This window comes from Struthio camelus, chromosome 16 (genome assembly GCF_040807025.1).
Source record: "Struthio camelus isolate bStrCam1 chromosome 16, bStrCam1.hap1, whole genome shotgun sequence".
NCBI classification, from domain to species: domain Eukaryota; kingdom Metazoa; phylum Chordata; class Aves; order Struthioniformes; family Struthionidae; genus Struthio; species Struthio camelus.
The window spans coordinates 17552546-17579969 of NC_090957.1; the positions used below are offsets into that span (position 1 = coordinate 17552546).

At 38.3% G+C, this 27424-nt stretch overlaps 1 protein-coding gene across 8 annotated transcripts in view; it reads right to left on the reverse strand.

Annotated features, from left to right (window-relative positions):
- Positions 1-887: 887 nt before the first annotated feature.
- Positions 888-27424, reverse strand: part of NCOR1 (nuclear receptor corepressor 1) — a 76942-nt gene continuing 50405 nt past the window's right edge. For 3 of the 8 annotated variants that reach the window (XM_068910418.1, XM_068910419.1, XM_068910420.1), the window contains 25 exons: positions 25286-25459; positions 24140-24300; positions 23620-23740; positions 23419-23520; positions 22764-22861; positions 21706-21874; positions 20977-21120; positions 19401-19484; positions 18621-18877; positions 17889-18249; positions 17135-17359; positions 16133-16342; positions 14240-14389; positions 13524-13685; positions 12904-13069; positions 12140-12642; positions 11558-11686; positions 10835-10992; positions 10336-10559; positions 9784-9921; positions 7603-7745; positions 6120-6173; positions 4765-4986; positions 4033-4215; positions 888-3764 (listed from right to left, as the gene is read on the reverse strand). In XM_068910418.1, coding sequence (XP_068766519.1) covers positions 3577-3764; positions 4033-4215; positions 4765-4986; positions 6120-6173; positions 7603-7745; positions 9784-9921; positions 10336-10559; positions 10835-10992; positions 11558-11686; positions 12140-12642; positions 12904-13069; positions 13524-13685; positions 14240-14389; positions 16133-16342; positions 17135-17359; positions 17889-18249; positions 18621-18877; positions 19401-19484; positions 20977-21120; positions 21706-21874; positions 22764-22861; positions 23419-23520; positions 23620-23740; positions 24140-24300; positions 25286-25459 — 4526 coding nt within the window. In that variant the 3' untranslated portion in view covers positions 888-3576. The remainder of the gene's footprint in view (positions 3765-4032; positions 4216-4764; positions 4987-6119; positions 6174-7602; positions 7746-9783; positions 9922-10335; positions 10560-10834; positions 10993-11557; positions 11687-12139; positions 12643-12903; positions 13070-13523; positions 13686-14239; positions 14390-16132; positions 16343-17134; positions 17360-17888; positions 18250-18620; positions 18878-19400; positions 19485-20976; positions 21121-21705; positions 21875-22763; positions 22862-23418; positions 23521-23619; positions 23741-24139; positions 24301-25285; positions 25460-27424) is intronic. The other 5 variants (XM_068910421.1, XM_068910422.1, XM_068910424.1 and 2 more) reach the window with 5 other exon arrangements.

Genomic DNA, 27424 nt, shown 5'->3' on the forward strand with positions numbered 1-27424 from the left:
TGACTGTTCACAGAACTATTCAGTTTCAAAACTATAAAGCCAAATCTTAAAGTCAGTGATACCTAATGGTAGGATGTACCTTTTTTAAGTTTCAGATTAAGAAACATGGATCCAAATTAAGCTGGGAATTGTGTAACTCTTTGTGGTGTCTGGTATAACAGGGCCTGCTCTGTCAGAAATGAAAGTTACCTTACCCCAGCCAGAGCATACTAAATGCCAAAGCTTTCCTCCTTTCTTGGATAGGTCACCATCTGCCATTGCTAGAATGCTGAGGCTTCCTGCTGGAAAAGATGGTATGTCATAAACTGTCAGTAAGGTATATGCCTTCACCTGAAGGTATTATGAACAGCCTGCTTATAGAACAGAACCTTTCAGTTTTGCCCTGCAGGGAAGTGTAATGTTAAGGACAAAGGGTAATTGAACCAGAAGTTATCAAATCTATCACTAAGCAAGCATCATTTTATCCTCTCATTTGAAAGAGGGCTTCAGCTGTTTGATATGACCCTAATGCTCATTGCATCACCATTAAGTTTACTTACAGTGGCATTAGCAGCTTCAGCTTTGCTCAATGGTGAGCTAAAGAGAGGTGGCTGTAGGTTTTCTAGAGTCAATGTTCACTGAAGCTGAAAACTCACATCTTGATCTGTCCTCTGCAAGCTAGGAGGAAGTAAAATATGGCTGTTAACAGGCAACTTGTACTGACAGGAAGGCCCTAATACATTACAGCCAAGCCTTTCTAAAGGGTGTGGGGTTTCTTGTTTAAGTGGCAGACCATAGATATTCCAGTACTGGGAACCCTGCAGCACCCCCTAAGGGGAAGCATTGTCCTTGTTCTCATGAACATAGCTTGATGCTGCAAAACAAGAGGGAGACACAGGAAAAGCAAATGGAGAACTGATCCCCTTTATTGATTGGTCTGAATCCAGAAGTCACTGTCTACTGAAGACATTGTGTAGAAAAAAAAACTTGAGTTACGATGCATGGGTTTTTCAAGTCTTAAATGATTTCATATCAGAATCACAAAACATAAAGATGAAAGCATTGTGAAAGTGCTGATCAGAAATCAGTTAAAAATTTGTAGTAAACTACAGTTTGTAAACATGACTTACGAACACCTTCCTGTTTGAAACAGGTCAGATGTAATTCCATCTTTGAAGGCTACTGGAATTGTGATAAACCTTAGGCTCTGGAGAGGCTTTTGCATTGGAAAAGTTAGAACATGGATCACAAACAAGAAAAGCAACACTATCTTAGGCGCAAATGCCATTCAAGCTGTGGTTTAGGGGAAGTAACTATCCTACTTTGGATACCTTGCTGCTGCAGCAGCAATGAAATGAACATGCTCTGCTTACTGTACAGTTAGCAAAGACTTTTGCCTGTACATACCTCTTTCATGTTGTAGTTGTTATATGAAGAAAGTGAGAACAAGTGAGTTTTAGAATGGAATTCAGCTCTTCCCTACAAATTGAAATACAAAAAAAAAAGGGGGGGGGGCAGATGAACTTGTTTTTTGTTTTCCAGTATATGTTGCTGGGGGGAGGGGGATTTAAATAAGAGCACAGGTCTACAAATAGGATGAAGAATTCACTGTTCTTAGCCAGAAGTGTTAAAGAAGCAGAGGGCAAGAAAGTCTTTCTTTGAGAAAGATTGCAAGGAGATTGCCAACTAAGATTGTGAGGAAGCTGCCAGCTAACCTACTCTGCTGTATTTAAAAAAAGTAGCAAAATAATGCTGTATTTGCAACACACTATCACATTTCCAAATGAGCTTTCTTGCAACAACAACTCCCCCACAGGATCTTTTTTCTGAAATACTCAAGGTAAATTTGCTATTGATAAATAACTCTCTACTTCTTCCTGTTTGTAATTAGACCATTACAGTCCTTCCATAAGATGTAGCACTTACAGACTCAAGGTTACACAGCTACGCTATTTTACCTTCCACATAATGAATTGCAAATACAGTGATAAGTATGAAATACTTTGACTGACACATAACTTCCCAAGGCAAAGACTGTGCTCATCAATGAGATGCAAAAGTAGTTTGGTATCTCTCAAGGCCCCCTCCCCAGCCCCTGTCAGTGCTATCTGTAAATCAGTACTTCTACCCCGGAGGATTTAAATTCACTTTCCTGAGGACAACGCAGCAAAAAATAAGATGCTTTTGAAGATGGATGTCAAAAATACCTGGTGATATCGCTAATCAGATGCATGTATACATGAGCTATAAGCATATCATAGCAGGCATTGATAGATGAATGATTAGAGACACTCTTGTCTAGTACCATATACAATAAAAAAAGTTATCACCCTTACACATATTGCACACTTCAGGAGTTAAAGCCAAGCACTTGTATGGACTTCCACCAAAAACTTGCTTATAGGGATGGGTATTGAGAGGGGGACACATACTTCAAAATAATTTTTTACATGAAGTCTTTAAAATCAGACTGAAGGAAGGTAAAAATCACAGTACCTATTTCAAACTAGTTGTAAGAGAAGCCAAGTAGTTGACTCATATGTTGTTCAATTATTCTATAAAAGCATTTTGTTTTATTTAAACTCAGGATGTAGAGATTTTTCTTCTTAAAGGATTTATCAACCCACCCAGAGCCTCTGTTCAGATAAGCCATTTGCTGTGGTTAAATATGACAGTAGAATTTAGTAGCCTGTTTCAACTGCATACAATGCAGAAACAGAAAACACTAAGTCTTTTGGGGCACAGTTAAAATTCCCAGTGTGCATAACAGTGAGGTATGCCTCCAGAAGCTGTTACTTTTTTTTTTTTTTATCCTTTTTAAAATGAACCATAACATACCCATGCAATAATATTTCTGCAGTGTTGCTAAATAAAACCAACTGCACTGAAAATTTACAATGTGGCAGAATTTAAAATTCAAAGAAATATACCATCTTATTCCAGCAAACTGGACTATGTTAATGTACAGAATTCATTAAGGGGTCAGTCTTTAAAAAAAAAATCAACATTTTCACAAGAGCTTGTACACCACTGAGAAAATGTGTCTAGGGAAAAAAATTATATAAAAGCACAATGCCTGCAAGAAGTGGCATGGCATTAAATAGGAAATGAACTAGGCTGGTTGGGAGGCTAGAGTTATGGTTAGGTTAGACTAGGCTGGGCTGGTACAGGGGCTAGGGTTATGAAGAGTACTCTACACTGGAGAAAATGCTTAAAAAAAAAAATTACAAAACGACCCCCAAAGTTTAGGCAATGATTTGAACATAAGTACACCAGATACTATAGCAAGGGAAAAAACACTGCAAAAAGTACTCTCTATTTACAGAAGAATGATTTAAAGACATTATGGTTTTCTTTACAAATAGATGTAGAACAGGAATAGTCCACATTTTTAAAAACTCTTTACATATTTATCTTTAGCAAGTCAACCTCCTCGATCAAAATCCTCCAACACACAGCCTGTGCAGAAGACATTTAACGGACTCTCCATTAATTCTTCATTGTGTGGCCCTTGCTCTCTTGGAAAGTCTCTCTGGGCACAAGTCAAAAATAGATTTTTTTTTTTTTGACCCGCAAATTAAAAAAAATCTGCATAGTTCAGTCATCACTGTCAGACAGAGTCTCGTATTGTGCTGAAAGCAGTGGTGCAGGTTCTCGCTCCCATATCCTGTTCTGTTGGTGAGTGGTTGCTTGGCTCATGGACGGTGGGGCACATGCAATCGATGTTGGCGGCGTACTGCTCAACATCCGCATCGTCAACGGGTTGTAAGGAAACTGTGTTGACCCTGAATTAAAGAGAGTTTCTCCACGTCAAAAACATGAGCCATTCTAATGGGTTATAAGAGATCTGTATGTTAAACCAATAATAAACCCCAAACGGTCTCCTGTGCTTGTGACATCTAGCAGAAAACATCTGTTTCAGAAAAATCCTTATATCGCAGATCTAGTTGCTGTGATCTTTTGACCCATGTAGCAGTGTTACGTCCACATCTGACCTTTCAGCAAATATCCCAGGCAGTTGGTTAGTTTGAATGAAATCCCCCCATTTCTCACCTGTTGATGAGGGCCTATCTTCCCAGGCCCACACTGGAGTCTGTCTGTGATAGTCTCCTTCTGAATGTACAGAGGAGACAGAGGAAGGTCTTTCAGTTCCTAAATATCCCTGTCCAGGAATTGGAGACTTAGACTTTCTACTATTTGACTTGCCAATTAGCTTCTGCTTGCTGACTCCCCCTCCTGGAAATAGAAGGGACAGATTTTCCAAAGAGGTTACACTGAACTTCAGCCTCTGTATGTATTTATAAACTATCACTTAGTAGCAAACAGGAGTTTTACATTGATGCCTTCTGGAATGCTGATTCACTACAATTAATGATTGTAGAGGTTAGTCTTCTAAACACACTTGCTAGCAAATCCCTATTTTTACCATGATGGAGTATATTTCCCTTTTTATGAAGGGGGCTGTTTTCAGTTCAAGTTAGTTACCACTGTCACATGTTCCTTATAGGTAAAGTAACATACATACATCTGGGAAGTCGCAGGTATCTGCTACACCCCTTATCTCTTCCCCATTCCATGAGGACTGTCATTCTCCAAGAAATATTGGCTAATGCTCCTGAAGTCACCAGCACCATTTTGAAAGCTAGGACCACCAGAGGGAATGGAAACACCATTTCTATCACTTCCAGAAGGCAGAAACTTTCTTCCAGTGACACTGAATTTATTAATACCCTTGATTTATTTTTGTTCAAGACCATGAAATATTTAGGAGCTGCAATACCTCACCTGAATTTGGTGATGGATTAGCTTCTTCCCTCCGTGTCTCGTTATTTGCCGATACTGCAGCGCTGGAACTGCCAGGTGCTACTCCAATAGACTGTGGCATTACGACTCCATGATCCTCACTCTTGTCGTCAAAGTTTCCCATCAATGCTTTCCTAATAATGTCTTCCAGACCCAGATTACTGGCAGGATCTGCAAAGGAATGACCCCTAGAACTGACTGCACCTGGGAGATAAAAGAAAACATACAAGGAAAGGTGGGAGGGGAGGCAAAAAACACATCTCAGAAATTACAAAGGGATATGGGAGAAGGTTTTAGAGAGGCAGAAGGATGGAAGAAAAACAAATATGACTTTTTTTAAAATGCAAAGCTACATGCTCCAAAGCAGCTCACAACAGCTGTAAGTTAGACATGCCAGCAAATACTGAAGAGCTACAGCAGTAGTGCCACTAAATGTCAGACTATTTGCAAGAGGGTATGTTTTACCTGTTTAAAAAAAGGGTGGGAGGGGCAAAAAAAGGGCAAAGGAAGCTGAGCATGCTGATTGTGATAGTATATTAAGTAAAATCTGCAGCTATTCCTCAGTTGTAAGAGATGAGACTAAAAGAATATTTCTTATATTAATGGAATAGTGTCCTTTTTTTTTTTTTTTTAAATAAAGCATAATATGTGGCAAATACTTATTCCAAAAGCTTGACCTTCCATCTAAATCGACAGAAATCAGTACTTTCTCCATTTAAAAGACAACAGCACTATATCAACAGCACTATATTTTGGCCGTGACTAGCCAAAATTGTGTAAAGGTTAAAAAAAATTGTGGTACTATTCGGATTTAGTAGTTCTTAACTCCCATACTTCGGTTCAATTTTCTGCCTCACTTGCCTCTTTAGCATAGTAACGTATGGCTTACATTCAATTTTCTCCTCTCAAATGAAGTTTTTTAAAATTTATTGCAAAAAAAAAAAATCCCAATTATTTTAAATATCCCGATTTACGGGGTATACTATATTTGATGAACTAAGCTCAACTTCTGTTTAACTGCACTGTATTTAAATTCTGTTTAAGTGAGATGCTAAACAATTTCACAATTTCTGCCTCTGTGTAAGATTTGCAAAGCACACAAAAATAAGACATTCTTGCCTAAGTTCCCATTTAAATATTTTCTGGAATTTCCATTGGCCGTTTTGTTTTTCCCTATGATACAGAAAACAGTTTTCTTCATGGAGGATATTACCCTTTTAATTTGTCTTCGTCTTCATCTTCCTCATTTACTGGACTTCCATAGCACATAAATGAAAGATACTGTATCAGTTTACCTTCTCTGAAACTTACATGATTTCTTTTACTGAAAAACTTACCTGAGGTAGTGACTGCTGGCAAATTGAATATTTCAGTTCCTGGCTGAGCAGTTGCTGCAATGAAAGCACAACATGTAAATGAGTTTCCCAGTACTGAAGATCACTACAAGAGTTCTAATGCATATGGTATAATCACTTTGACCTATTTCAATGTTCTGTTTTGACTTTCCCAGCGTTTGAAGATGAATGTGTGTCTAAGTCTTCTCAGGAAAATGAAGCTGTACTTGGGTATAAGAAGTATCTTACGTAGTTATGGCTAGCCTTCCTTTGAAGATGTTACTTCAGGAAGCAGACTGACTTTTTGAGTGTTTTGTGAAAACTCAAAATCTTCTATGTAAATTTAAAATGCACAGCTGCATTTGGCTAACATATTTTAATGTATGAAACTTGTAGACTGAGTATTTGTATGTATTCAAAAATTCAGTGACAACTCTGGAATGGCTACAAAAACCCACCGCCCATATTTTGTCCAAAACAATTTGAGAATAAAAGATTTTCAACCATAACAGTGAATTCGATACATAAATGAAAAGATTACTGGTAACAATGGAAAATGTGTTTGCGTGCCAAACACACATACGCTCAGAGGAAAATCTATCACACACACAATTCAGACCCAATAAAACCAATACTGCAACCCTTATCGATGTAGCCGTGTTCTCTCAGAATTAGACATGACTCTGATGTGCAGAAATAAAATGCCAGTGACTCAGCCCAATCACATTACTAGAAAATTTGTGAGGTAGACATCCAGACCAATGTAAACGCACTCATTTTGTCAATAAGACAGAGCAGCATACAGAATACACTTCACTAAGGTGAATTAAAATTCTGTGAAATTAACTTGCTGCTTAATGCAAGAGCATTCACTTTCAAAGAAATACTTTAGATTAGGTATCGAGGTCACAAATGGCTTAAACTCTTGCTACCCATAATCTTGCTGCAAATTTATGTTGAACTTTCGTAAGGGGAAAAACAAAAAATATAATTCTAGTATCATATTCCACCATGTCAGTGTCCATTACTGAAACTATAATGAAGTATTCAAGATAGGTCATTTCAACAGCTATAAACATAAGGGTCAAAAAATACAAAGCCTTAAGTTTGCAAGACACTTTTCCAAAAAGAAAATATGCAGTAGTTAATATTGACATGAAGCAAACTAGAGGCGCAAAGCAACTGAATAATGTCAGGTTTCAACAAGTATCTAATATTTATTATGTGCTTTTTCCATAGTTTTCAGAAGCCATTTCCATCTCTCAAATTAAAGGTTAAAAAGCTTACGTTTGACAAAGTCCTATACAGACCAGCATAAAATAGTCTAACAATCTTCCAGTTGATCAGTTATAAATATGTTTTTACATTCATACATTTATGTTCATTATTATGTTATTTGAAACATACTTAAGTTAGGACATTTGCGAATGGCAGTTGCATAAAGCTCAAGTTGGAAAAATACAGTGAAAAGGCAAGTTCTGCATACCCATGTCAGAGTCACCTCCACCAGATGAGTTCAGCTTTCGAAATATCTCCTGTTTCTTGGATTTCACCATTGGTGAAGTGTTCTCAAGTTTGGTGAAAAACGAAGGCAGATAGCTTATACTACCCGGGGAGCGAGAGTCAGTCCTGCCAAGACCAACACGTGTCAGAAGAGAGAGAACATTTTTCAAGGTATACGTTTCAATCTTTCTAAAAGCAGTCAGGCAGAAACAGCCAGCTTTCATATACTTTTAAGGCTATTTTTCCCCTCAGCCTGTTGCTTGGGGACTAGATCAATATAATGACTCTCTAGGGACATCTGCTTTATCCAGGAAATGGATAAAGACACGATAGCTCACAGAAAAAGTGACAATGTTATAGTCTGTGCTGAGGAACGGTACAGAGCCAGTGCTCACATGAATCACCTCTGGCATCTCTGTTTCTGCCCTGCAACATGCATGCTAGATCAAATTTTCACTGAAAATTAGTATGTCATTAAACGTTTAAGCTAAAAGCCCAAACACTCATCCTGGCTGCTCCCACCTCCCTACAAATTTCCAACTCTTTTAATCCTCTTTTCACTTTTGTCCCCGATATGCCACCAGAAAGGACAGATTTCTTCTTACTCTGCTAACCCACCCTGTCACATATGGTCCAAGCAAATAAGCTATTACAGGTATTCTCGGAAAGCAGATGAAAATAGCCATATGGGGTCTAGGATTTGGCTCGAGGGCTGTCAATTAGCCATCCTTGCTCTATGGCACAAATTCAGACCAGGATTCATGTTCAATATTTCACATTCCTTATCCATTTTACATTCACAGTAGCTGGCACACTTTCTGTCCATAATTTCTGTCATATTAAGATGTAAAGCAAATTGCTGAAGTAAATGTCATACTAAAAAGACATACATTTTATCTTTGTGTCTCAAAATATAGGTATTTTTAGCTGTTTATAAAGATGATAAAAGTACCAGTATTCCAATTACAGAATTCAGCAAAACAAAAAACCCCAAAGCATAAAAAATTCAGGTGAGAATCTAAGCTAAGCACCTGGTCAATGCTACGGTCAGGGATAGACTGCACAGTTTCAAAACAAACAACAATAATCTAATGTAGGTTATATTCACTGCGGTGCCTAGAATGCTTGAGTTTATTTAAGAAGAAAGATGGCAAATCAGCTTTCAATTTCAAGAAAATTAGACTTTAAAAATCATCTAAAAATAAACTAAAAAAAGACTCTAGCTAGACTCTAGAACCAAAATCCTTAAAATTTTGAAAAGAGCAATTCCCCCTGCCACGTTCTTGAAAATTTCTTGCCATAGAGCTAATTTCCATCAGGGACTGCAAGAACCCTGCCTACAACTGCATACCAAAAATTAAGAGGAAAAAAAAACAAGTTTGACCAGCATGAGCTTTGAATAATGCTCACCAGATACTTCAAGAGTCCAGTTCCCAGATTGTCACTTTTTGTCTCTATTCTAGAAGGAGAATGTATTTCTAAACAATTAAGTTTTCTTCAAGCTAAAATTTGTTTCTGGGCAAATGACAGAAGCATCCATTTCAATGTGCAGCTGCCAGACATTTGGAGAACCAGCACTGATGCAGTCTGCCAGGGATCCTGCGTAGTCTTCTGTTGCAGATCTGGCAGACTGACAAGTAACCCTGGGAAGCAGGGTTGCCTGACGTTTGGACCTCCTTACAACCCACCGTCCCACCTGCTGGAAATAAAGCCCCTTAGCTTAGTGACATTTAATGTGACAAGCTACTCTAAAGTCATGTGTTGGAAGCCTGGGTTCCTCCACACTTTACCAGGCAGCTGGACAGCATCCAGGGTGCCAAGCAGGCAGGACAAGCCTGAACCATATACAAGAGTAGAGGACCTTTCCTACAAAACATCTCAATTTGGTAGAACCTAGTAGGCACTTTGTTATAATGTTTTCAGTCAGATATGACATTAAACATGCTACTTGCAACATAAAACCCAAGACAGAACATGAACATATGAGGTTTCACTCAGGTCTTCCAAAGCATCTCTGAACTAGAAAATGTCAAATGCTACCGCAGAGGCAGAGCGCTTAAACTATTATTTTTGCCATTAGAACATACAGCTCCACTTCAGAGATCAGATATTGTTTGCAGCCCAAGATCCAGAGTAATTTTTAAAAATTCAGTTTCATACGTACCTCTGTTCAGTAGGCTCGGTTCTTTGGGAAAGCAGTAGAACATTGTCCTGTTTCTCATGTACAGCTGGAACCTGAGGTGGTGAGATTGGCTCATAGGGCTCTGAAGAGACATGACTTCTCTCTGGAGATTTTCCAGGTCTACATTTATAGTTCAGAGACAGATAAGTACTCTCACTGCATGTAATTGCAATCAAGCTGTTATACAAACACTTATGTCTAGTTATATATATTATATGCTTTAGTATTCTTTGTGATCTCAAAAACTTTGAACTGTCCATAATGATTCTGATCAGTTCTAAGTGAGTAAACACCTTAACTCCTCTAATGATTGGAAATGAAGCATCAGCAGTGAAGGGACACTTCACTGTTATAAACTGTGTTACGCGTCCAAACAATTGTCAAAAATAATACAAGACAGATATTGCCTTGAGACATCTGAAAAAAGATTAAAGGATAACTCTAACCTCAATCTAAATATTATCATGCTAATTTTTGCAAATACCTTACTTAGGCATTAATTAAATTTGGGGTTGAACTGATTACAAGCATTACCTTCCCCTGGACTTGTCAGAGAGATTTTCAGGTGACACTCTAGCACCCGGCCGTTGATGGTGGACAGATTGCGACTGTGACTCAGGGCTGTAGCGGTTTGATGTCTTTGCCCGGGTAGAAACAGGTGTTGGAGCAGGGGTGGAATTCTGGAATGTACTGGTGGGCGGCTGCAAGTTGGCCTGAGAGGCTGCTTGGTTTCTAGCAAAGTCTTGCGTAATAATTTGCTAAGTGTGGGGAAAAATAAAGAATTAAAAAAAAAAAAAGGGGGGGGGGAGGGGGGAGACCTTGGTCAGACATTAGCCAGAGTGTACTTATTCATGGACTAGATGAACATGAAACTAATTGCAACAAATCAGACAGTTTTAAGTTTAGATACGTTACTATTTATCATAATCTCAGTACTAATCCTGCAATTATTAATTTTACTAATGTTCCAGATCCTGTGTTTTCATAATCAAAATATAACTCTTAAAGTCTGAAAAGATCCAAATAAACCTACACAGATGTGGTCGGCAAGGGTGATTAATCGATGGGTCCTGGGCACATGTCCCATCCCCTCTGCTTGGGAGGAAGGAGGTGGGGGTTGCTGGGGTGAAGGAGGTTCCTGTTGTGTCCTGTAACGGTGAATCGACCCCTCATATTGCCTGTTTGGGTCACCTAGTTGAAGAAGTAAAGGTCAAGCTATTAAGACACTGTATTACTGAAGCATCAAGGTTTAAAATTTGTAAGCATAGAACTTTCAAAGAGGAGGTATTTCTGCATTAGATTTTAGGTATCCTGCATGATTACCACTCTTTCCCTACAACTTGAGGCGCTACAATTTAAGATAGCTAACCGGAGCTCAATTTCACAACGCGGTGGAAATTCACCTCATTTCTCGTTAGCAAACTCTACTGTAATAGTTCGAGCTTTTCCAACAGATAAAAAAACCACGTGCATCAACAGCAACACACAGTAATTTTAAAGATTATATCTTTGAAAATAAATCTCTTATTAAATCAGCTAGATTATAATGTAAAAGAACTCTAATATCAAGTGTCAGTTCTAATGCATTTGCTCAAGTTCTTCTAAAGACCACTGCAACTACATACTTCAACAAAAGGTTCTCACAAAGGCAACGGCGTGGCTAGCAGTGACTTAAGAACTGTTGATGTAATTTATTTTGAGTTCATGGAGCTGGCAAGACAATGATCAGAATGTTTGCATATGCAGATAAACTTACTTTCTGCCTGGCTTGGTTTGGGTGCCTCTTGCTGATAGGGCTGCAGCTTTTCTTGAGTAGGTACAGGTGAATTTGCAGGGCTAATCACCTCAATGGCATCTCCAGGAGCTTCATACCGGTGGGAGGATACTGAATATCAAGCAGAGGTTATGGAATAAACTGTACATATCATGGAAGGTTTTTGTTGCCTATATATAGCAATGTTAATGTTCCCATTAAAGTCACACTAGTGAAAGTCAAAACACTAATTGTTTGTTTCACCATGTTTGTCATGAGAAAACAGTATTTTCACAAAACAGCATGGCCATGTTAACCCAATAATTTGGGAAGGTCTTGTGACCTCCAATAAGGTCAGCTTTATTATCCTGCAGTTCAAGATACAACATGGAATCTGAATTTAGATAAAGCAAACAAGTATGATTTTGCAGGAATCTTTAGTCACTACCTGCAAAAGCCATATTTGCCTATGAAGCGCCTCTACTATGAGGCTTCATAATCAGAACTTCAGAATCATTTCACAGCCTGTTATCTCCCTAAAAAGGCTAAGATAGTAAAGAAGTAGATAATTACTAAGATACGTACAACTACTGGAAGAATCGGAACTCTGAGAGCCCCTGTCTCGTGCATCCTTGTCTGACGCAATCTGTCGAGTGATGATCACATCTATGAAGTTAGCAGCAGTAATTGTGGTCTTCCCTCGAGTTCTCAGCTCTTCCTCGTACCTGGATTTAGGAGGAGGTCCTTTCTCTTTACCAGCCTCTGAATAGACTACTGATGAAGACTGACCCTGGGACTTGCCACTGGAAAAATTTGCAGATGTATATGGGCACTGAACAGGTCTCTTTTCTATCTCCAGTGTTTTCTGTTCCATCTGCTGCTGCTGCTGCTCAGTAACCACAGCTGGCCTGCGCCCCATATTCTCTTCTATCCTTGTTCCTTCATGCTTGCTCTCTTTTGCTTTGGTAACTTCCATCTGAGGAGCAGAGGCTGCAGCATCTACTAGGGCTGCAAGGGCATCAGCAGCAGTATTGTAACGGGAAGCAGGCAACCCTTGAGTTATGGAGGGAGCTCCAGGGGTGAGCTGCCTGTTGGCAAATACCAAATATTCTGAATTACATCACATGAAAAAGAAATAGAGCCAGATCATGAGTACAACCAAGTGAAGCTTTTGTGACACTAATTTCTATCCAAACTGGACTGGGTGAGAATGCAATAGAGCATTTTTGAAAGTCCAAGAGCCATCAGATAGCGGTAACTCCTGGTAATTTTCCTCACACCAAACACACCTTTTCATAAGCTCAAATATTGGAACAGATGTCTTTGCGACAATAATTTAAGAAACATACATGATACGTAGCTGAGCAGCAGGATCCAAAGGTGTGATTACGCTTGTCCCATTGGTTCCTTGAAAAATACTAGGCCTTTGCTGCAGTATGTTTTCCTGGCTTCTAACTGAAGGGGACGGAGAACGAACATATCCATGACTGCCAGGTCTGCCGGGCTGCTCTGTACCTAGAGAACATAGAAGGGGTGGGGGAGAAATGGAGGACGTTATAGGATTGTATAAATCATGCTTACAAGAATGTAGAATTATGTATCAACACTGACTCCTTTTCCATACCCTTTTCCAGCCGCCCCCACCACTCCCTATATGGCAGTAAGTGTAAAAGGTTTAAATGACAGCATCCTTTCTATAAGGCTGTAAATGAAATGCAAGTTGTGATAGCGATGACTGGGATTCATACCATTCCCTAGGTACTACGTGACCAAGCAGCATGCTACTTGCCTGAAGCTGCAGTTACAACCAGGACAGCTAGGTGTTAGGAACCTCCCTTAAATGCAGACTAAACCCAAACGATACTGCATAATATGTTGTTAATAAGCTGCATTTTGCTAACCGTGGATATGGAAAATGAGCAGCTACTTCTATAGGAAGGCTGATCAAAATATAGCAACATGCACTTACCTGGTCGAAGATAAATTTCAGCAGGAACTGAAGCTATTCTCTCTCTTTCTCGTTCCCTTTCTCGCTCTCGTTCCCTCTCTCTTTCCCGTTCCTTCTCCCTCTCCCTTTCCCGCTCCCTTTCAGCATTTGCAGCTGCAGAAGCTGCCAGGTGCGTAGGGTGTCCTGGAAGGTCCACAACATAAAATATTTCAAATAACAAAAGAGACACTCAAAAGTTTAGCGCAATTTGATGTACACACTTGCCATTATATTCTGCCATCCACTTACAGCAAATTTCCCAAATATATTTCCATTCCACTCAAGTCTATCCACTTACCTAAGAGGACAAAAACTTAACAGAGTGAGACAGTGGAAAGCTCAAGTAACTACTCTGTACTAATGCGGGTTCTATACAGTTAAAACCTAGCCAGCTTATAGACCCAAATTCCACCCTTTTACACACGTAATAGATTAGCGAGGTCATATAATCAGATGACTAAAAAGAAAGACCTGACAGAATGAGGCAAATTCTGAATTTGTCAGTGCTCCTTCAGCTGCTACTGCAACTATAAAGGACATCATTAACAAAACCTTTGCTATCCAAGTGAGAAGTGCATACAAATAGCTTTACCTGAAAAAACATCGAAACATGACATTATTGACAGCTGAATAAAAACGGTCAATTACCTCAGTATGACAGAGGATTAGAGACATCATCAAATGATACTGCCTCATACCTGGTGACAGAGAAGCAGGATTGTAAGGCCTAGGAGGGAACGTAAGCTGCGTACTGGGGATATAAGTGATTCTCTCCATGGGTGGTGTGCTTGTTCCTCCAGGATGAGGCACTAAGATAGTGGGAGCCATATTGTTCAGGTCAATAATTCCTGTTAGGAGATGACACACACAAGAATGACCATTCAAAGACAGACCACAGGTCCATGTCATATATATTCCATTCTCTGATAACGGTCAGCAATGAACGCTTAGTGGAAAGAATATAAGAATAAGACAAGTTTAGAACTATATTCCACCTCTCAGGTGATAACCTCTCAATTCTGCCTCTCAGCAGAATTTAGGAGCAAATTAAGAGAGAATTTGCATTTGTAGCACTCCATTTAATTGCCCTCAAAAAAAGTACACTTCAGCTCTTCTGAGTGATCTAATCTATCAGCAAAATGATATTACCTCAATATTTACCTCCCTTTCCAGACCATTTATACTCATGAAATGAAATGTTGAAATGCACAGATCCCACTGGAACTCCAATGTAACTTCCTCTACTATGAAAAACAAGCACTTATTCCTTCTTTGCCAACCAATTAAAACACTACAAGATCTTATATTTTAGTCCCAAGGCTATTTAATTTCTTTAAGAGTTTGAGACTATCACAATTTCTCAGAAAACTAAATACTTCACATCAACTGAAATATTCTTATCCACATGCTCAGTCAATTCCCTGCAATGAAATTTATAAATGACCAAAACCTACACCTATCCTAAAAAACCAGATTGACTCTTCCCCATTGTATCAGTGCCTGTTGGTGTATTTTTATTCTTAGGCAATTTTTCCACATTTGCTACCTTCCGTTCTACCTATAACTATCCAAGAGATTTAAGTGATAAAAAGATGCATCACTGCCAGTAACCAAGCTGGTAGCTTATTCTTTCCTGCTAAGTTCATAGCTCCTGAATGAACGTCATGTAATGCCAGTGATTTATAACTATTCATTTTACTGACTTGTTCTAAGATTTCTCCTGACATTTCCATGTGAAACAGTTCTTCAGACTCATGCCCCACAAATAAAACCTCCAGCACAGAAATCTCTTCAAGTCTCTTCACAGTGAACAGAGTTGCAAAGTCATCACTTTGCTTTTCTGTAATGGCCTTATCTGCTAAAGCATTACTTTTAAGTTCCAGTCATTTCTCAATGCTCTCTGGCATGTTTCTCACATCTCATGTGCTTGAATTTACTAGCTCATTTGCCTTTATAAGTTGGTTCCATAATATTTGTCCTTCATGCTCTTACATTTAACTTGTCAAGATTTCTGCTTTCTTTGGCTGAAGACTTACACTTCTGAAAGAAGTCTTTTTACTTTTGGTAGCTCCTTCCCACTGCTGTTGTGTGCTTTCAAATGTCCAGACTGATTCGTGTTTTTTTCCCACCCTGCCACAGGTCACACACGTTTACTGACTCTCTAAAAAAAACCCATCTTTAAACAATCTCCATATTGTCTGCAAACCTTATTCTTTCAGCTGCTGCTTTTATATTCATTTTAAAGAAGCTCTCCTTTTGATATAATTCTCCTTTCTGAAGTTCAAAGATGAGTTAGAATATACTCCTGGATATAATTTTAAACAAATGTAAAGCAGTCTTGTTTCTTGAACGTAAGTAAGTGTTTTAGCTTTCCCTTTATTTGAGCAATATGATTACATAGTTTTGCTTTACATCTGCAGTGGCCAAATGACCACTCATTTACTAAATATATATGTGAATGCACATATATGCGTACATACATATATATACACGCACACATATATAAACATAAAAATAACAAAATAAGCAAAAAAAACCCAAAACATATATCCAAAACATGCTTTAAAGAACATGAGAAAAAGGAGATGTACCTCTTGCTCCTGCATATGGGAGAGCTAAAGTTTGCTCTCTGGGAGATAATCCTCTGGTTACATCAGGACGCAAATTGACTTGCATCTGCTGTGAGGTAATGTAGTCATTCAGGATTGTCTGTCGTGTATTCTCCATTGCGTAAAGTTGATACTGGCTTGGATAGCCAGGGGTGGGCGAGAGCTGCCTTTGGAACAGGTAAGCAGCAGCAGCTGAGGATGAGAAAGGAAAAAAAAAAAACATCTAGCAAGCAACACTAATGATATGGAACTAAAGCTTTAGGATGTTTCTTTAGTTTCAATGGGAAATGCTATCAGTTCTATCTGGTCAGATCCAAAAGAAAAAAAAATAGCACTTTAATACTAATGTCTCTTCGTGTTTATGCACTGCACATAGACAGAAAAAGCTAAACAATCCAGATGAAGATCTGCATCACAGAAAAGACTTAGATAAAAATATAAAACCTGAAATTTTGAAGTGAAGGCTGACATACCTACAGAAAGTTAGAATACCTCACAGAGGTAGACTGATCAATATGTTAAAAGTAAATGTAGTGTATTTAGTATCATCTGAGGGTATTCTAGGGATAACGAGATAATCCCTCAGTGAGAGTTTGTCACAGCCCTGAACAGAGGGATCCCAATTACACTTTCATTCTGTAGCATCTTCCAACACCCTCCTTTGTATAGCTTTCCTGAAAGCTTTTAATACATTTCACAAATACTTATTTCAAAATACTATCTGAACTTTTAAAACAACAGAAGCAACCTGGCACTTTCTAGAAGAAAAGTACAGTACTATACAGGAATATTTTAAGAGGTTGCCTAGTTAGATATTAAATCCCCACCAAACTGAAACCAAACCACAACAGTGTACACAATCCTTTATAAATCATAGCCACCCATTGATATTTGCTTTTTAGAGACATCTTTTCTGTGCAAAGCATATAACATTCCTAAAATAGATGGATAAATAAATAAGACAAGCAAACACCACATATTTACCAGGATCCAGAGCCCTATGAAATGGCATAGCAGGATCTAAGTGAGGAGGGAGGTGACTCCTATAGACTTCAGGAGTAGCTCCTCTGTGATGGGGGTCAAAAGGACTGTGAGTCACTACAGGATCAACCCCTGGGACCGGAGATTTTGCAGGCACACTTTCTCTCTGTGTCGGAGTAAGCGTATTTTTCCTTTCATGATTTGCTGGCTTCCCAGAAGATATTCCAGCTAACAAAAACAAAGAAAAAGCCAAATTCAGAAAATACTTACAGCTGAATCTTCTATTGGAAATAAGTATAAACCAGTACCCAAGGAAGATTCTAGAGGACCCTTCAATCTGCTACAATAAATCACAGAGAACGTTTTATACTACAAACTTTTCCTGGGGAAAAAAAAAAAATCTTAAATTCAGCTAACTAGGTTGGGCCTGCACTTTATCATACTATCTTCTCTTCTAGAAACCTCTACAATTCACTAATAGTACCTACCCTCAAAACATTACACTCGTAGACAACACTTTCAATGCAATCCAGAATCAAATGCAAACTGAGACTGAACTACCTCCTACCTCCATGTTACAGTATGGCAGACTTTCATTTTCTTAGTTCATTTAACAGCTTAGGGCCTTCTAAAATTCCTGCCAGCTGCACTCCAAATTGAGCAGAAATTGAGCACAGGTTACAGAAAATAGTTTAAAAATAAATTTAAAATGAAATTATTCAAAGTCCTTATCTTACGCCAGACAGGGATAACATACCTTCACTAACTCTATTCATCATAGGTGAACTTCTGGACATTGGACTTTGATAGTTCACAGGTGTCCTTCGTGCATTGGTATCATCATAAATCCCAGGGCTCAGTTGTGATTTGGGAGTTTCATGAAGAGTTGACCTGAGAACAGAGGGACCAGAGCTGACTACTGACGTGTGACGGGAACGTACTGCATCCCCGGTCTTCACATCTTCATATTTTCCTCGCTCCACCACCTTCACGTTTTCTGGCACCATTTCCAGCTGCGGCATTCCACGGGGTAGCTTGCTTGGTCCAGTGATTAAAGATTTTACATTGTGTTTGATTGTGGACTGGCCAGAGTTGCTTTCATATTTTATGGGTGTACCCTGCAAAGGTGAGAAAGATCAGGTAAGGTAACCCTGCCAGTGTTCCACTGCTGCTAAGAAATCATTTTGTTTTCACTACAGTTCATTGCTTCTATTACATTTTCTAATACTACAGTGCATTATACAACTGGATCTTAGCCATCGTTATTTGTCAGCTCTCCTACACTTGCTTGCAAGGGTGTCCCCTGCACGTGCAGTGTCAGGGTTTTTCTAACAAGCAGAAAATATTTTAAGCTTTACAAGTGGGTAGTTTTCTACATAAAAACAAAACAAACAAAAAATTCTCCAACCTTTCTGATTATTCAAATTATCCTAAATTGATTCACTACTGAATTTTCAAGCAACTGCCCAGTCCTACTTTGTATGTCTACCTGAGATATGGAGCCTTCTATGATTGGCCTGGTCGTCTGCACCATTTCAGGAGTTTTGCGACTTTCTTGGCTCATTAGGTCCTGTCTTGGGATTTCATGGATGGAACGACCCATTTCTTTTATAGTAGTAACTCCATCATATGGCTTCCCCTTAGTAATGGCTCCTTCAAATGTCCTTATGGGAGGTGACTCTCTCTTAATCTGTTTAGGATATTTCAGGCCTTCTTCAAAACTTTCAGCTGTTGCTCTTGGTGTGCCTGTTATAGAAAGAAAGAAAGAGTCATATCATTGGTATTAATCATCACTATGTCTCTTTTTCATAAACAGAATAACTAACTACATGTCACACTACTGGAACTTTGATATGCCATAGGCAAATATATTTGGAAAACTCTGAAAATTAAAAGAAAAATCATGAAAATAATACTGAACAAATATTCAAGCTACTGAACGGATCACAAGTTACTTCAGATGCTGAAATAAAGGCAATAACATACATCTCAGAAATTGTTAAGTATTAATTTTTAAAAAAGGTGCTAATTACCAAGTATTCATATTAACAAAGACCTATTTTGCAAAAGGAAAAAAAAAAAATGTCTACGCATGAACTTCATATGTAGCATATCAGAAAGTTCCTGACAGAAAATTTAGGCTCTGAAAACAAATCTAATAGGCTCCACCTTTAACGCAGCTAGCATTGATAGCAATAGCTTTAAGTTTTAGAAATCCTGATCGCTGGGATGTAGTAAATACCTGCCTTCTAAACTAGCAAAACTTTACCTTGCATTATAGAACCAGATAACACTGTTCTCTCTTTCAGTTCAGCATGCGGGCTGCCCCTAGGTAGTGCACGGCATATTAAACCTAAAATTAAATGAACATGATTTAGAAAATTAAAGAACAAGTGTTCAAAAAAGGTGCTCCTTCTTACATACATTAGATCCCATCTATATCATATTAGTGCCAAAAGGGCCTAGTCACAGTATGCTAGACACTGCATTAACATGTTAGAAAGACCATCCTGCGAAAAAATCCAAAGAACAAACAAAATCCCTTTCAGTTCAAGTATTCACCTCATCACTTTGCTGCAGGGTTTTAACACGTTTACAAAACACAGGATATTCTTATATTTTTAAAATTAAGCTTAAATCTTCTCCCAGAGGCAGTCATTGCTTCCCCAAAACCCCACTTCAGTTTCCTTGAAAGGTGTAGATATACATACATACATATATACATACACACACACATACATACATATATATATGTATGTATACATATATTTAAAAAGTATTTATTGATGGGAAAGAGAACAAAAAAAAACCCAACTGAAAGTACACCTCACCATCACCAACTTGATCAAAATTAAGACTGAATCACCTGAAAAAAGCTGAATTTACAGACCACATTAATAATCTAAATCAAACCCCAAAGAACGCATAATTTTCCACAGTCTGTGGAGGAAAAACGTGTCAGTGATGAGACACTGGTATGCTGTATTAGAGCAGGTTCTTGTATGTCAAACAAGCCAGAAAATGTACCAAATGCATCAGGAACTTACAGGTAGCGCTGAATTTCTATATACAGTCTAGAAACCTCTCCAAACCATACCGTTCCATCTGATGAAGATGTACATGAAATAGCCTTTCAGAGCTAACCAGAGATGGGACAAAGTGCTCTTTAGGAACAAGAATCTCTCCTACAGACTCCAGAGAGAATTTAAGCAAGAAATATTTACTCGATATTTGTATTTTTAAAAGACATTCAGAAAGTTGCTTAATGGCCTGACTTGACCTTTCCATTCTTAGTTTGATTACAGCATATTAAATTGAAATAACACTAGGGATGCCCTGAAGCGGGACAAAGCAGGATATGGCAGCAGTGCAAGCCTTCTGCTTGGCATAATTTAAGCGATTGCTTACATGAACGCACAGGATCACACCAATTGATTCTGACATTACTCTGCCATAGTCGAGAAGCAAATATTTAACTGAATGGGTGTGCCCATGGAGTCCACGCAAGTAAGAAGCAGTGTTGTTGGAGCCCTACGACAACCAGTTGGGATTGTGAAGAGTCAGTTACTCCTATCAGTAGGGCTGACGTGTTTTATAACTGCTAGTTGAATTACCTGCAATTACAGGAACACACTCTACCAAAAGAAATACGAAAACCAGTATCTACTCCAGTAATATCTCCAGCCTGCTTTTATTGCAGCAGTTATTACATGGATTTGATTAGCAACATAACATTTAAATCTAATTTCTCTTTCAGTCTGCCCTAGAAAACTGATCTAGATTCTCTTGCATCAATGCAAAAGGTTTTACTAGAGTACACAACATCTTAGAAGCAGCAGTTTTACCTTCCAGTGGTGCAGACACTGGAGACTCCCGCATTGACATTCCTTGTTTTATATTTCCTTCCATTGTATCATAACTTCTCTTTAAACCAATTTCATGAGCAGTTCTTGGACTCCTTGTTCCTTCACGAACATTTTTAATAGCTGCTAAAGTTTATACGAATGTGGTTAGACAATGTGGACAATTAGTGGAGGACAGAGAAAAAGAAAAGTGAGCAATACATTTTTAATGGGGCCAGAAAATACTAACACCTTAACAACACAGCTTCAATATAGTACTGAAACATTAAATCTCAAAGGACATTTTTCATGGTTTGTTAAAAAAACATTTGTTCAAAAAGTTACTTATTTATCAGTATTTGTACTGAAGTTCAGAGTTAAAGGACACATTTAATTCGATTTTTATGTAGAGCATTTAAGTGTTTCCATAACCTTCAAAACAAAAATATTCCTGGACAAATTGGAAATGGATGGCACAGGTTAAACAGGTTACCAGCCGTATTTCAGCCAAACAGTACAGGAAATGCATCAGATCACAGGCACAATTTCGGTATCATTTTAATTCCCAACCCCTCAAAAAACACATGCAGGTCAACGCTTCCCCCAGACTGCACCCCAGTGAGCGAGGTTTATACCTATCCACTTGGAGGAAGATATACTTCAGCTACAGATTTTATAAGCAAAACACACTGTGATCTTGACTTTGATCAGGTAGAATATATAAATACTCACTATCGTAAGACAAAATATGCCCACTTTTGCCTTCATAAATAACATGGCCTTTGGCTGCAGCTTCCTCTCGGCACTTTTCGGGGCTGCTGTCTTCTGTAGCTAGTCGGGTGATAGTTCCTTTCAATAATGCATCAGCTGCTATGCCAGACTGGGACAGAGCTGGTGTACCCTGCATTTAAATCAGTCAAATAGAATTCAGAATATGTGTACTTACACAACAGAACAGGGAGCAGAGAAGAAAAAATAAATCTAGATTTTAGCTCTAGAAAAATCAAACAATTTATCAAGCAGTATGGCTTAAACTTCTGCCTCTATTATTAGAGATTTAACTTAACTCTTAGTAAATTGAGTAGTAAACAATTTATTGTCATCTTGTAAAAATACTTCAGGAAGAAGAACAGGAAGTTCCAGGTCACAAAATACTTTTGTACATTTACCCTATCATACCATTTTTGGAGTGGACTGCATATACCACATTACTTTACAAAGTCATTAGGTTGTCTCTCCCCAAAATCATGAAACTTCCCCGCTAAGAGGAGAATTGCTCCTACTACTCTCTCTGTAACTAGAGTCTAGAGGCCAATGAAAATAGTAATATTTAAAAGATGATGGGACAAAAGGGCTTAATTTACCTTTTGGGCTTTAAGCAGCATCTGTGCAAGACTGGTTACGATTTATTTTAGTTTTTGCACTCAGGTGTGATACTATTTTCACAGAAGCTGCTCCTAAGCCTTTAGTCAGGTATACTAAAGGCTACAGTAATTCTAGTTATGAAATTTAAAGACTCAGATATGTCAAGATGAAATCCTGGCAACACTGACTTCAGTGATAGTAGGATTTGATTACTGGACTGTATTTAAATCTTCTTTTTTGAGGCAGTTCCTACTCAGTGATCTCAAATGACATTTTTCATGGTTTGTTTAAAAAAAAAAAAAGTGTTCAAAAAGTTACTTTTTTATCAGTACCTTTTTTACTTTTTTAGAGATGTAAATATGTTCACAGCAATAGTTTAAATATGCTGGTTTGCTACAACCTTCTCAGTAAGAGGGAAAAAATACCTGAGTAATGGAGCCTCTCAAAGAGGGAATGGTCTCAACAGAAACTTTATTGGTTGGAGTTCCTCGTGTTATACTTCCTTCCTGTATTGTTGCGGTTCCTGTTTGAAATAAAGACATCCTGAAAAAAATCAGAGCATAAAAAAACCAAAAAACCACCCACAACCCTACACATCACACAAAACCACACTACTCTAACTGAAATAATTAAGAACTCTCTATAACGAGAACTGTTATTTTATACTAAAGTACAGGGAAAACTAACTTTTTTTTTTTTTAAACAGTGTACATTTGAGGCAGTTAAGCCATTTCCTCTTTTAGCTTTGTCCTTCACAGATAACATGTGAAACAGAATCTGTGGTATTTAGTTTCCTTTCTTTTGATTTGTACATTTCATGTGTATTGCTCTGTGTATACTCTAGTGGACAATCAAATTTTGAATTTAGCATGCCTTGAAACAAACACATGTTTTTAACTAAACATGCAGATAGGAGGAGCTAGTTACAAATACATGGTGTACACATGCCTCAGAAAAGAAGGAGCAGATTGACCATTTAATGCTTTAAAATGACAGTTTAGTAGTTTGGGCTACAGAAGCCAATTCTCTCATTCTCATCAGGCTCTGACGAAGCTTGTTACTTAATCAATATGACCTTACCTCGAACCACACCTTCATGTTGTGCCCTGACCAGGAGTCCCTCAGGCTGGGAATTCTGACTTCTAGGAGAGAATTCTTCTTGCTTGATGTAGGGCAAGGAAGCTACACAGAAAAAAAAAAGTGTTTTTTTTTGTTGTTTCCTTAATTATGAGTCATTAAATAGTCTATATAAAATGCTTGTGTCAGCTTTTGTTTTCCTACCAGATTTGGCTGACTCCTGCTGCCTTGGCAGCCCAAGAGATATAGAACCCACTGATGGCTTTGCTGCTTCTTGGGTGTAGGAAGCTTGACTATGGGATGTTAAATAAGTGCCAGGTGTTCCCTGAAACAACAAGTGTATTATGTTAAATCTCGTTTCTGGAATTAAGATTTACATGTATTTTTAAAGGAGAGTAATAAATCTACTATGATCCTATCTTAAAAAGCTACGGTAGCACCATTGCAGAGTATCAAAGCACAGAACACCAGGAGTCTAATATCGCTATTAGTTCAGAGATACAGTTCATCTCAACTGAACATCCTCAACATGCTATTACATGTAAATGACTGCAACTTGTTCTCTTCTGTAAGGCACCTGTAATTCCTGGACTTTTGAGAGGAGGCACATAGAGCTCTTAGATGTTAATATCGTAAACTTATCACTGAGTACATGATGTTGAAGGTTGATGAAAGGGCAGAAAACCAATGTAAACACAGCTCCTCCAAGAATATATTATCTTACTTGTGAGATTGAGCCTCCCATGATGAAGGAAGGTTTTTCTGATGGCACACTTGTTTTGGAAGATGGAATGAGTGGTGGTGGCGGTCTGGTGGGTCTGGTCGTTGGAAGGCGGACTCCTTCAGGTATATTGGTTATTACTTGGTGAGGAGCCGGCTGGAGAACTTTGAGGGAAAAAAAAAAAAGCATATTAAACATTACAATCTGTTTCGGTTAGTCATTAGCTGAAGTATCAGCTGAACAGCTGATACTAGTCAATATATAGACAAGAAAAACAAAAATAGCAGGTTCATATGACCGTTTCCAACAGCATCCCCACAATACCCAGTACCTATATAGTTGTATTTACAACTCTGAAGTTCACTGTGTCCAAACATGTATTACGCTTAGAAACTAAATGGAGAACATCTAACCTTGTGTCAAGGTACAAAAAGAAACAGCAAAATCTACACCATAGAATTGCAAACTCTAAAAACTAGGCTTTTAACATACTGATCAAGGGTACATTCAAGTTTTTTTGTGTTTTTCTGTTTTTTAAAAACATTCTTATTCTTCATATTTGACTCAATCGTGTTTTATTTAATCTAAACTTCTCTGATTTTGTCTTCTCCTAGCATGACTACTCTGAAGTGAAAGGCAATAATGCAAGTTGCAGAATTAAGATTTTCCAGTTAATTTTGTGCTGTTTTATAAAATGTCCAACTGCAATACTAAGCAATTATAATCAGAAACTACTTTCAAATATAGTAGCAGCTCTCTCTTTCTGTTAACACTCCCCTTCGTAAGAGAGGCCACCTATGAATATGACAGCAATTATGTTAAGCTGAAACAACTCTTGATGACTTTGTTCCTCTGCCAGTCTAACACATTTCAGCTCATCCTGTTTGGCTGATAAAATACATGTTAGTCAGCTGGTGCAATAGTAACAAAAAAAACAACAACAAAAAACCCAAAAAGACAACCTCATTGGAATTAGAAAATACAGCTGAGTACCTAGTACCTATTTACAGGCACACACAGAAAACAATGTTTTCTTCTTTCATTAGCGCAGAAAGCATTTAGAAAATAATTTGATACTAAAGGAAGCCACAGAGGTCCAGCTTCCAGAGAGAGACTACTAATCACAATGATACGTAACAAAATATTTACCTGGGGGAACACTGTAGCGAGCTGCGTTCATATCAGGCTGGGGAGAGGCTTTATTGACTTCTCTTGGAGATAGCCTGTATGGTGATGCTGACCTTGCTGCTGTATTCTGCGCTTGTACTTCCTGTTCTATTGCTCGCTTGACCTCAGCATAAGGCATGTAGGCCACTGGTTTTCCTACGAAAGTTATCAGAAAGAACAAACCCTAGATTAGAAATTAGCGTCAAAAGGTTCAGTCTACAACAGAATCGTAACAAAAGGCACCTATTCCAACATCAATGCATTCATCAGGACCTTATGTTTCAATTACGATATATTTAGACCAGAAAAGGAAAGAATTACATTCAAATAACCAACTCAGCACTGAAGCAACTAAAAATTCGAAAGCCAGGAGACGGGCTCTTTCTGAACAAAAGGAATAAATGGTTTTGCATACTAAAGCACGAGCATAGCAATTCCCATGCCAGCTTCCCAGCTTTCTCTAGCATTCAATGCTGCCAATAGAAAGCAAGCGTGTTTAGCCTTGTTAGTCTTCTGGTTACTCCACATTCAGACATTTATTTTAAAGTTAACACGCAGACAGACCTGATTATTCTGGAACAACTAACCTCGGCAAAGATTGCTCTTTTTAGACCAGTTACAGATTGTATAAAGTTGTTTTCCAAAAGTCATTAAAAAGTAGTATATTAAGGTACTGCTTAACTTAGTCTCTATCTTCTTATGAATTATTTTGTAGGCTGTCATAAGTCAGTTCAGCAACAGTTCCTGCAGTCCAACCAGATGCCCCTCAACATATGCACTGTATATGAATAGTCTGATGTATGCAATGCAAGAGTTTTAAACAGACTGTAGGCTCTCTCCTGCATATAACACTGGTGTGGAAAGGTTTCATATGCACAATAGATCTAAGGAAGCAGCTGTTCTAAAGATCTGATGACAACTCAGCCTCTTCCAGTTTTCAGGCTCATAGATACCCAGGCTCATAGAAAGCATTTACATTAACCACGTTATTCCTCCCTCTCTGCTTGCTTCCCTAATAACCTTGACTTTTGCTGGCAGACACTTCACCCTAGAACTTTCTCACACTTCATAATATAATCCTGAATAACTCTTGGCATTGGCAGCTAGTATTCAGTTAAATGGTATTTTTAGGCAATCCCAGACTTTCCACCTAAAGGCGCAAATTTCAAGAAAATGCAGTCTTAAAAAACCCAAAAAACTAAAAATAAACAGACAAAAACCCATATACACAAATCCATAAGCTCCCTTTTTATTATTTTAAACAGGCAGAAGACTGGAATGTTAAATTAATTTTACCAAGGTAAAATTAATTTAGATGTAGAATTTTCATAGCATCATTTAAAATCGTTATGCTTGTTAAGTACAGAATACTAAAGTTTCCAAGAACGTGACAGCTTGTGTTGCTAATGCTGTGGAGACAACAGAAACAACATATGAGGATGTAAAAAATCTAAGAATGCAGAACTATGCATCTATGACAGTATCTCTTTTCTAGTAAAGAAAGTTGGGTATTTGGAGGTAACAGTTACTACCCTTTCCCACTCAGAACTATGGATTCCCATAGGATGCCTTTTTTTAAGCGACAAAATCGTAATCTTAAAAAGCTGTAATTTGTAAGCTGTTTATGGAACGAAAATAATTTCAGTTCAAAGAATGAAAGCATGGCCAATATACACAGAAAGAGAGGAAGATGAATGTCTAGTGAAAGACAATAGATGTATCTTCTGGTTCTTAGGCAGAAATTTAAGCGATGTAATGTCTTGTCCATCTGAGTCACTTTCCTGCAGCCAACAGCGGTAACAGGCAAGTGCTTACTTAGTCACTCAGACAGGTTTTGCAAACAACAGTTTTAGCCTTGTTCTCTACCACAGATCACACTAACAGCCACATTCAGCAAAGGTCATAACCCAGAGTTCAGTTCCAACCCTGCCTCCAAGGAGCACCTGTTTATACAAATGCAACCAACCATCATGTTCCCAGGAGCAGAACTTTTCACGTAGACCTTTTGTGGTCAGATGGACTATGGTATGACCGTTTCAGAATCTTTTTGCGCTCTACTCCAGGGCTCAATGCGCAAGTACACCACTGCAGTTAAACAGTCCTCTTACCTGCGCTCATACA